The sequence below is a fragment of the Lepisma saccharinum genome, chromosome 23, assembly GCF_977018435.1.
Source record: "Lepisma saccharinum chromosome 23, izLepSacc3.1, whole genome shotgun sequence".
Classification (NCBI taxonomy): domain Eukaryota; kingdom Metazoa; phylum Arthropoda; class Insecta; order Zygentoma; family Lepismatidae; genus Lepisma; species Lepisma saccharinum.
In genome coordinates this window covers 10,948,211-10,960,218 of record NC_139251.1, presented here as the reverse complement: position 1 = coordinate 10,960,218, position 12,008 = coordinate 10,948,211, and the positions used below count along the sequence as shown (strand labels likewise).

Here is a 12,008-nt window from a genome sequence, read left to right as displayed (position 1 = left end):
CACATACATGCGACATGTTCTGTGTGTTCTAGACAATAGTTACTAATAGTAATTTCTAGTTACTTTTTAAAGTAGCTGTAACTGAGTTGCATTTAAAAAACATAACTAACTGAGTTGCACTAATTAAAACTATAATTTTACTTTGTAGCACCAAACTTTTATTATTCTACGTTTAGACACAATTTTGCATGTGTCTTTCCCAATAGTTATATAGGGCAGTGTGGAAAACCTGATGATTTTTAATATGATATATCACAGTAAATAAAAAGAGGTTGTCTTTATTCATGTGCTTGCCATGTGTATGCTGTTATTATTAAAAAAGAATGATTTACACCAACATTAAGTGCGGAAAATAACATCTTGCAAATGGCATTTCAAACGTGAAAGTGCAATGCATTGCTTCTCATGGCTCCGTGGTGACTGAAATGGCAGCTAGTGAGGAGTGGAATCTCCACCACCTCCCCTCCACGACCCCACCACCCAACACGATGCAATAACAAAACAAGAATCTGCAGGTTTTTTCTTCCCCACAAGAGAAGAATTTCAGCAACACACTCCAGCTGTGTGGACTAAAATTGGTGCCATTTGCCAAATGTTATATTCTGCACTTAATGTTGGTGATAACACCATTCAGCCTTGTTTCCATGTTAACCAAAAACTCAAAATGCTGATCAAGGCAGAATTTATTTTATTTTAAAACAAACTAAACGTTACGTTTCAACCTTCTAGCAAGGTATTTGGTACAGAGTCTGAAGAAGACCTTGCTAGAAGGTTTAAACGTAACATTTAGTTTATGTTTTAAAATAAAATAAATTCTGCTTTGGTCAGCATTTTGAGTTTTTGGATAATGTTGGTGCAAATCATATATTTTTTTCAATAATAATTGCTAGTGGCACATATTTTTGGTAAATAAAAAAAGCAACATTTCAGTACAAAAACCAAGTCAATGTCGGGTTCAAAAGCAGTAAAGAAAATAAAATTTCACTGTTATAGAGCTGAAAAAGTGGTATATAAATGACATTTTGGTTCTAAAAATGTGAACATAAACCATAATTTGATTTTAAAAATGCACCTACTAAACGAAATAAACATATCCCTTTTAATAGCACATTTATGTCGTTACCAGAATATTAAGTTCATTCCTGTATAAAGGGGTCCATTTTTGCTTCTCAAATATTTACAGCAGAATTAATCAATTTTCCGTGAATTGCATAACTCACAGGATAATTTTGACTTCAGACAGTGTCGCATCAGTAAATAAACTCTAAATTTTGTGTTTAAGAGCCTATTTCACATTTTGCAGTTGATTTCGCATTATTTCGTGACAAAACAAGGTAGGAAAATGCACCTCGCATCTTCCAGAAACAAGAAAGATTAACATTACAATGTGTTATTTCACATTTTGTGTTTTCGTCAAAACCAAAATATGCATGCCTCTAGTAATGGCATACATATGGCTTTAAGGCTAGCACATGAATAAAGACGAACTCTTTATTTACTGTGTTATATCATTTTTAAAATCATCAGGTTTTTCTGCCCCACCTTGTATAAAAAGAATGAAATGTAACGTCAGCTACAACATCTAGTCAGTAACAACAGCTAAACAATTAAATACTAACAATTAGATTTTGAAGTTGCCAATTAACAGTGTACATGACTTTTAGACTTCACATTTGAAATTATAGTATAGTTCTAATTAGTGCTACTATGACTATCTATTGGACAATCTGCAAGCAATTAACAGATCAACTTTTTGAGCAAACTGTGTTACTTTTAAAAAGTAGTTTTCCGAAGACTAATTTTACCTCAATTTGCCTTGGTATGTGAAGGAGAATCAATCCGATTTCGAGTGACAGCTGAAAGTTTTGTCGACACTACACCAAGTGGTCCAGAGAACACTGAAATGCCCAGCACAAGTGAAGCTGCAGATGCTGATGCAAAGGTTCCGTATACTCTAACTGTAAGTAATACTTTTTGTATGTGCGATTCTAGCAAAACGAATTATGCATTGAATTGCATGCACTATCGGAAGAAGTAAATCTTAACAGCAAAACATCAGAGAAAATGTCAGTATCTTGTCAGTTAATGTAAAGTCTGGTTTCTTACAAGTTGAACATTTGGATTAATGTGTCTAATTGGATACTAGATATGGCATTTATATTTGGTGCAGAAAGTAATCACAAACACTGAAGGGTCATTCCATGTCAAATCATATAGAATTTAGTGAAAATGTCACCCACCATCCCATGTCACCCACCATACGTATAGAAGTTTTGATGCTGATTCCAGAAATGACATTTTTTTTTAGATTGTTCATTGGGTTCAGAAGTTACGAGTTTTTTAAAATCTCCGTATACGCCACATGCATAGGTTATAAATGATTGTATATTCCCCCAGGTTTGTCGCAGAACCTTCAAGTTTGTTTTCTTTTGTTCAGAATAGCTTTCATTTAAGTAGGGTTTCAGATGAGTGTATCAATAACCATGTATTTTATGTATTTTTTTTCTTTTTACAAAAACATATGACTAATTTCAACAGCGAATTTCATGCATTACTTCCCCTTCAATTTCCCCTGAATTTTATATATAAGTTGCTCAGAGTATGTTCTAATGCATGATGAAAAAAAAAATCAGGATTGGTGGTTGCATCAAATTATATTAAAAATTAATCTTATTAAAAATGCTTATGTATTTAGCACAAAGTCTGAAGTACAATATGTTTTAAGGCATAATGTTCAGAATTTCTATTCACTATGTGTGAAGGTAAGCATAGGCATAACCTGGTGGGGGCAAAGGTGGAAGGCATGGGTAGATATGCCATTTGAAATATCCTTAGTAATTACGTTATACATATGTATATGTGTGTGGGGAAGGGTGTTTTCTAACATTCACTTCACTGTGATACTGTATCACTTCAAAATATGAAGTGTTGATGCACATTGCATAGTGGTACAGATCCCACTTTAAACTGTAGGTCCAGTCCCGATTATTCTCTCTGTGCATAAAGTGAACAAAAACTCAAACAAAATCAAAACATGAAGGCAAATATGTTACTTCTGTGAGTTACACTAGAAATATAATAATGCAAAATACAATTATTCTTGACTATATTTGTTTTCCATCTCATGCATCAATATTGCAGGGCTTGTTATTTTTGTCACCACAGAACAACACTTAGCAAAAATGAATAACATAAAATGTTGTGATTGTTAGACAAATTTGCAACTTTTTAAAGCAAGTACAATATCTGACATAAACTAATAATTTTAATAAACATATACTCTTATTTTGAGGATCCTTGGGACTGTCATATCATTCTCCTCGTCAAGGCAAACAAAAACTATGAACCATTAAGTAGGAGTTGCCATTTACAGAACACTAATTGTGCATAGCAATCTGATTTGTGCATAAAAGTTAATAACAAACTGGAAAATGATGCAATTTTGAAGCGTTCATAACAATAAACAGAAGTTCTTGTTTGATAATGGGCTTGCGGAAGCTCAACCTCAGCGTTTGAGCTCCAACTGGGCCTCAACTATCTAGTTCCAAGAAAACCTAATGGGGCCTCAGCCTTTGAGTTTCAACTTGACCTCAACCGTCGAGCTCCAACTGGGCCTCCACCTTCGAGCTCCAACTGTGCCTCAACCTTCGAGCTTCAAACTGGGCCTCATCCTTTGAGCTCCATCTGGATCTCATTCGGTCTCAACCTTCAAGCTCCAAGTGGACCTCGTTGGGCCTCAGCCTTTGAGCTCCTTATAGGCCTCAACTGTTGAGCTCCAACTGGCCCTCATTGGGCATCAACCATCTAGCTCCAACTGGGCCTCATGGGGCCTCAGCGTTTGAGTTTCAACTTGGCCTCAACTGTTGAGCTCCAACTGGCCCTTCACCTTCAATCTCCAACTGGGTCTCAAACGTCAAGTTCAAAATTTACCTCATTAGGCCTCAACCTTCAAGCTCCAACTGGGTCTCATTGGGCCTCAACCTTCGAGCTCCAACTGGACATCATTGGGCCTCAACAATGGAGCTCACACTTGGCCTGATAGGGAGTCAAACTTGAGCTCAAACTTGGCCTGTTGGAAACTCAATCATGGACCTCAAACTTTGCCTGATAGGGGCTCAAATTTTGAACTAAAACTTAGTCTCATAAGACCTTAACCTACGAAATCGAACTTGGCCTCGTGGTGCCTCAACCTTCATGCTCTAACTTGCCCTGATAGGACACCAACTTTCATGCTCTAACTTGCTCTGATAGGACATCAACCTTCGATCTCCAACTTGGAATGATGGCGACTCAACCTTTGAGCTCAAACTTGGTCTCATGAGATCACAACCTTCGGGACCCAACTAGACCTCATGGGGCCCTAAGTTTGAACCTCCAACTTGGCTTCAACATTCGATCTCCAACTTCGCTTTATGGGATTTCAACATTTCAGTTCCAAATAGGCCTGAACCTTAGAACTCTAATTTGGCCTCATTGTGACCTTCGAGTACCAACTAGGGCCTCATTTGGCCTCAATCTTTGAGCTCCAACTTGACCTCTTTGGGCCTCAACCTTCCAGCTCCAACTGGGCCTCAACCATCTAGTTCCAACTATACCTCATGGTGCCTCAGCCTTCGAGTTTCAACTTGGCCTCAACCGTCAAACTCCAACCGGGCTTCCACCTTTGAGCTCCAAACGGGCCTCATTGGGCCTAAATAATCTAACTCCAATTGGTCCTCATGGGGCCTCAACCTTTGATCTCCAACTGGACCTCATTGGGCCTCAACTTTCCAGCTCCAACTGGGCCTCAACCATCTAGTTCCAACTATACGTCATGGTGCCTCAGCCTTCGAGTTTCAACTTGGTCTCAACCGTCTAGCTGAAACTGGGCCTCCACCTTTAATCTCCAACTGGGCCTCAACTGTCAAGCTCCGAATTTACCTCATTGTGCCTCAACCTTCGAGCTCCAACTTGACCTCATTGGGCCTACATCTTTGAGATACTACTGGACCTCATAGGGCCTACATGTTTTAGCTTTTACTGGGCCTCAACCTTCCAGCTCAAACTGGGCCTCAACCATCTAGTTCTAACTATACATCATGGGGCCTCAGCCTTTGAGTTTCAACCTGGTCTCAACCGTCTAGCTTTAACTGGGCCTCATTTGGCCTCAACCATCTAGCTCCAACTGGGCCTCCACCTTCAATCTCCAACTGGGCCTAAACTGTCAAGCTTCAAATTTTCCTCATTGGGTCTAAACCTTCGAGCTCCAAATGCACATCAACCTTCAAATTCCAACTGGGCCTCAACCTTCAAGCTCCAACTGGGCATAATTGGGACTCAACCATCTAGCTTCAACTGGCCCTCATTTGGCCTCAACCATCGTGCTCCAGCTGGGCCTCATATGGCCTCAACCTTGAAGTTCCAATTGCTCCTCAACCTTCAAGCTCCAACTGGCCCTCAACTGTCGAGCTCCAACTGGATTTAATTGGGGCTCAACCATCTAGCTTCAACTGGGCATGATTGTACCTAAACCATCTAGCTTGAACTGGGCTTCATTGTGCCTCAACCTTTGAGCTCCACCTTGCCCTGATAGGGCATCAACCTTCGATCTCCAACTTGGCCTGATGGCGACTCAACCTTTAAGCTCAAACTTGGTATCATGAGATCTCAACCTTCGGGACCCAGCTTGTCCTCATGGGGCCCCAACTTTGAACCTCAAACTTGGCTTCAACATTCGATCTCCAACTTCGCTTCATGGGGTTTCAACCTATGAGTTCCAAATAGGCCTGAACCTTAGAACTCTAATTTGGCCTATTTTGTGTCTCAATCTTGAAGAACCAACTAGGACCTCATTTGGCCTCAATCTTTGAGCTCCAACTGGGCCCAATTGGGCCTCCACTTTTTAGCTCCAACTTGACCTCTTTGGGCCTCAAGTTTCGATCTCCAAATGGACCTCTAACTTTGAGCTCCAACAGGGCCTCATGGGGCCTCAACTTTGAAGCTCCATCTTGGCCTTATTGGGCCTCAACCTTTAATCTCCAACTGGACCTCATTGAGCCTCAACCTTTCAGCTCCAAGTGAGCCTCAACCATCAAGTTCGAACTACACCTCATGGGACCTCAGCCTTTGTGTTTCAATTTGGCCTCTACCATCCAGCTCCAACTGGGTTTCCACCTTTGAGCTCCAACTGGACCTCATTGGGCCTAAATAATTAGCTCCAATTGGTCCTCATGTTGCCTCAACCTTTTAGATCCACTTGGCCTCATTGGGCCTCAACCTTTGATCTCCAACTGGACCTCATTGAGCCTCAACCTTCCAGCTCCAACTAGGCCTCAACCATCTAGTTCCAACTATACCTCATGATGCCTCAGCCTTCGAGTTTCAACTTGGCCTCAAACGTCGAGCTCCAACTGGGCCTCATTGGGCCTCAACCATCTAGCTCCAACTGGGCCTCCACCTTCAATCTCCAACTGGGCCTCAACTGTCAAACTCCAAAATTACCTCATTGGACCTCAATCTTTGAGCTCCAACTGGACCTCATTGGGCCTACATCTTTGAGCTTCTACTGGGCCTCAACCATCTAGTTCCAACTATATCTCATAGGCCTTATCCTTCGAGTTTCAACTTGGCCTCAATCGTCAAGCTCCAACTGGGCCTCAACTGTCCAGCTCCGAATTTACCTCATTGTGCCTCAACCTTCGAGCTCCAACTGGACCTGATTGGGCCTACATCTTTGAGTTTCTATTGGGCCTCAACCTTCAATCTCCAACTGAACCTCAACTGTCAAACTCCAAAATTACCTCATTGGACCTCAATCTTTGAGCTCCAACTGGACCTCATTGGGCCTACATCTTTGAGCTTCTACTGGGCCTCAACCATCTAGTTCCAACTATACCTCATAGGCCTTATCCTTCGAGTTTCAACTTGGCCTCAATCGTCAAGCTCCAACTGGGCCTCAACCATCTAGCTCCAACTGGGCCTCCACCCTCAATCTCCAACTGGGCCTAAACTGTCAAGCTCCGAATTTACCTCATTGTGCCTCAACCTTCGAGCTCCAACTGGACCTCATTGGGCCTACATCTTTGATTTTTTACTGGGCCTCCACCTTCCAGCTGAAACTGGGCCTCAACCATCTTGTTCCAACTATAACTCATGGGGCCTTAGCCTTTGAGTTTCAACCTGGCCTCAACCGTCTAGCTATAACTGGGCCTCATTTGGCCTCAACCATCTAGCTCCAACTGGGCCTCCACCTTCAATCTCCAACTGGGCCTAAACTGTCAAGCTCTGAATTTTCCTCATGGGGTCTAAACCTTCGAGCTCCAAATGCACGTCAACCTTCAAATTCCAACTGGGCCTCAACCTTCAAGCTCCAACTGGGCCTAATTTGAACTCAACCATCTAGCTTCAACTGGCCCTCATTTGGCCTCAACTATCGTGCTCCAGCTGGGCCTCATAGGGCATCAGACTTTGAGTTTCAACTTGGTCTCAACCTTCAAGCCCCAACTGGGTCTCATTGGGCCTACATCTTTGAGCTTCTTCTGGTCCTTCATCTTCCAGCTCCAACTGGGCTTCAACCATCTAGTTCCAACTAGACCTCACTGTGCCTCAGCCTTTGAGTTTCAACTTGGCCTCAACTGTCAAGCTCCAACTAGGCCTCCACCTTTGAGCTCCAACTGGGCCTCATTGGGCCTAAACCATCTAGTTCGAATTGGCCTCATTGTGCCTCAACCTTGGAGCTCCAACTTGCCCTGATAGGGCATCAACCTTCGATCTCCAATTTGGCAAGATGGCGACTCAACCTTTGAGCTCAAACTTGGTCTCATGAGATCTCAACCTTTGGGACCCAACATGTCCTCATGGGGCCCTAACTTTGAACCTCAAACTTGGCTTCAACATTCGATCTCCAACTTCGCTTCATGGGGTTTCAACCTTTGATTTCCAAATAGGCCTCAACCTTAGAACTCTAATTTGATCTCATTGTGCCTCAACCTTGAAGTACCAACTAGGGCCTCATTTGGCCTCAATCTTTGAACTCCAACTGGGCCCAATTGGGCCTCTACTTTTGAGCTCCAACTTGACCTCTTTGGGCCTCAGGTTTCGAGCTCCAATTGGGCCTCTAACTTTGCTTCATGGGGCTTCAACTTTGAAGCTCCAGCTTGGCCTCATTGGGCCTCAACCTTTAATCTCCAACTGGACCTCATTGAGCCTGAACCTTCCAGCTCCAAGTGAGCCTCAACCATCAAGTTCGAACTACACCTCATGGGACCTCAGCCTTTGAGTTTCAACTTGGCCTCATCCGTCAAGCTCCAACCGGGCATCCACCTTTGAGCTCCAACTGGGCCTCATTGGGCCTCAACCTTTGATCTCCAACTGGACCTCATTGGGCCTCAACCTTCCAGATCCAACTAGGTCTCAACCATCTAGTTTCAACTATACCTCATGGTGTCTCAGCCTTCGAGTTTCATCTTGGCTTCAACCATTGAGCTGCAACTGTCCCTCAACCATCGAGCTCCAACTGGGCTTAATTGGGACTGCATCTTTGAGTTTCTAATGGGCCTCAACCTTGAAGTTCTAACTGTGCCGCAACCTTCAAGCTCCAACTGTCCCTCAACCGTCGAGCTCCAACTGGGTTTAATTGGGGCTCAACCATCTAGCTTCAACTGGGCCTCCAGTTTGAGCTTCAACTGGGCCTCCAGTTTGAGCTCCAACTGGGCATGATTGGACCTAAACCATCTAGCTCGAACTGGGCCTCATTGTGCCTCAACCTTTGAGCTCCAGCTTGCCCTGATAGGGCATCAACCTTCGATCTCCAACTTGGCCTGATGGCGACTCAACCTTTGAGCTCAAACTTGGTCTCATGAGATCTCATCCTTCGGGACCCAGCTTGTCCTCATAGGGCCCCAACTTTGAACCCCAAACTTGGCTTCAACATTCGATCTCCAACTTCGCAACCTTTGAGTTCCAAATAGGCCTGAACCTTAGAACTCTAATTTGGCCTCATTGTGCCTCAACCTTCAAGTACCAACTAGGGCCTCATTTGGCCTCAATCTTTGAGCTCCAACTGGGCCCAATTGGGCCTCCACTTTTGAGCTCCAACTTGACCTCTTTGGACCTCAATTTTCGAGCTCCAAATGAGCCTCTAACTTTGAGCTCCAACTGGGCTTCATGGGGCCTCAACTTTGAAGCTCCAGCTTGGCCTCATTGGGCCTCAACCTTTAATCTCCAACTGGATCTCATTGAGCCTGAACCTTCTAGCTCTAAGTGAACCTCAACCATCAAGTTCGAACTACACCTCATGGGACCTCATCCTTTGAGTTTCAACTTGGCTTCAACTGTCAAGCTCCAACCGGGCTTCAACCTTTGAGGTCCAACTGGACCTCATTTTGGTTAAATAATCTAGTTCCAATTGGTCCTCATGTTGATTCAACCTTTAAGCTCCACTTGGCCTCATTAGGCCTCAACCTTTGATCTCCATCTGGACCTCATTGGGCCTCAACCTTCCAGCTCCAACTGGGCCCCAACGATCTAGTTCCAACTATACCTCATGGTGCCTCAGCCTTCGAGTTTCAACTTGGCCTCAATCATCGAGCTCCAGCTGGGCCTCATTGGGTCTCAAGCATCTAGCTCCAACTGGGCCTCAAATGTCAAGCTCCAAAATTACCTCATTGGACCTCAATCTTCGAGCTCGAACTGGACCTTATTGGGCCTACATCTTTGAGCTTCTACTGGACCTCAACCTTCCAGCTCAAACTGGGCCTCAACCATCTGGTTCCAACTATACCTCATAGGCCTTATCATTCGAGTTTCAACTTGGCCTCAATCATCGAGCTCCAACTGGGCCTCATTGGACCTCAACCATCTAGCTCCAACTAGGCCTCAAATGTCAAGCTCTGAATTTACCTCATTGGGCCTCAACCTTCGAGCTCCAACTGGACCTGATTGGGCCTACATCTTTGAGTTTCTACTGGGCCTCAACCTTCAAGCTCCAACTGGGCCTCCACCTTTGAGCTCCAACTGGGCCTAAACCATCTAGCTCCAACTGGACCTCATGGGGCCTCAATCTTTGAGCTCCAGCTTGGCCTCATTGGGCCTGAACCTTTGATCTCCAACTGAACCTCATTGGGCCTCAACCTTCCAGCTCCAACTGGGCCTCAACCATCTAGTTCCAACTATACCTCATGGGCCTTATCATTCGAGTTTCAACTTGGCCTGAACCGTCGAGCTTTAACTGGGCCTGATTGGGCCTCAACCATCTAGCTCCAACTGGGCCTAAACTGTCAAGCTCCAAATTTACCTCATGGGGCCTAAACCTTCGAGCTCCAACTGGGTCTCATTAGACCTACACCTTCGAGATCCAATTTGGCACAAGGAGCCTTAAAGTTCGAGCTCCAACTTGACTCATGGTGTCTCAACCTTGAAACTTCAACTTGACCTAATGGTGCCCCAACTTGCAGGCTGCAACTAGGATTCAAACGTCGAGCTCCAACTGGGCCTAATTGGGCCTCAACCATCTAGCTGCAACTAGTACTCATATGCCCTTAACCTTCAAGCACCAACTTGGCCTTATGGGGCTTCAACCTTCAAGCTACACCTTGGCCTCATGGGACCTCAAACTTAAGAGTTTCAATTTAACCTCATGGGGCCTTTACGTTCAAGATCCAAGTAGTCCATTATTGGGCAGCCATCACTGCTGCACATGTTGCTTCATCTGTCATTGTGAGTGGCCTGCCTGATTTGGGTTATCATCCACAGACCTTTTTTCCCAAAATTTGGCAAGCACCTTACTGATGGTACCATGGTGGATGGGGGCTCTATCTGGGTGACGGCAGTTGAAATCATCTGCAATCACCCTCATTCTTCACTGTCCTGAGATCAGCACGTTCTCAATGCTTTCTGCCTGGTTCAAACCCATGCTGTGTTAAGTCACCTGCAACGATAAAGCAAACAAAGAAACCTCAATAACTTCATCACAGTTGGTGCTAGAGTAACAATAAGCATACGGTTGAACTCGTGAGAAAATTTCCTATTCAATTAAGGTGTCGCAGGCTATGGTTTTCATTTAAAATTTTGAATTTGAATTCAAGATGGCAGTCGTCGTCATCATATGCCCTTTAACATTTCCCCCTAACCTATTACAAACATACAGTGTCAGTTTTGCAGAACAGTATGTCATTCAACTTTTATTCGGGCATCTCCATACTTTTGGATCACCCTGTATTTTTGCTGTTCCTGAAAATTCATAAAATGTGTAGCCCCATAAATTGTGGTAAACATATGTTCAGAAATTCAGGTATAAATGTAAAGGCAATATTTTACATTTTTTAAATTCTGTACCTTTGAAATGGTGTGAAGATGTATTTTGATTTTAAATTTAAATTAAGATGTTGAATTTGGAAGTAAAATTATGTGTAATTTGTTTCAGGGAACCATAAATGAACCTGGACTAGGTCTTTTGTCATGGTGGACTAGCTAACAGTGTAGTGTGTTTGAAATAGAAGTTAAAAGATGTTCTCACTAAGGAAGTGAATTATTTTTCTAAACGATATAAGTGTACATGAACATTATATACAATTGACCTTGTGTTTATTATCATGCTGTATAAAACTTTTAATAAACTTTGTTTCTACTAGAAGATGTTGTGTTATGTTGTGGAGTAAGCCTTAGCAAGATGAAACTTATGTTTACAGGTTCCATTGTGAAATCTCTCTCTTTTAAACAATAATTTCCTGCACACTCTTTAACCCTTAAAGGACGGGCTGTGACACTGTTGTCATAGCAGGTGTTTCCCTTAAGGATGGCTTTTGACACCGGGGTCACAAGCAGCTTTTTCTCGTAGTGTGTTACTTTTTTAACATACTGTAACTTGGATAAGGATCAGAGATGCATGTTTTGAGTTCTGTGTAATTTTTTTTTTTTTTTGCAATTTATTTTCATTGGTTTTGAAACATCACTTCTTTCTCAATTTTGGTGTTTCAAAACACACTTTTGACATTAGAAGTACAACCTTCCATTCCTAGTTCCCATTATGC

General features: G+C 43.1%; 1 protein-coding gene across 2 annotated transcripts in view; it reads left to right on the top strand.

Moving 5' to 3' along the window:
* Positions 1–11,605, top strand: part of Polr3H (RNA polymerase III subunit H) — a 41,572-nt gene extending 29,967 nt beyond the window's left edge. For both annotated transcript variants that reach the window (XM_083144227.1, XM_083144228.1), the window contains exons 5-6: positions 1,830–1,960; positions 11,402–11,605. In XM_083144227.1, coding sequence (XP_083000353.1) covers positions 1,830–1,960; positions 11,402–11,452 — 182 coding nt within the window. In that variant the 3' untranslated portion in view covers positions 11,453–11,605. The remainder of the gene's footprint in view (positions 1–1,829; positions 1,961–11,401) is intronic.
* Positions 11,606–12,008: the final 403 nt, after the last annotated feature.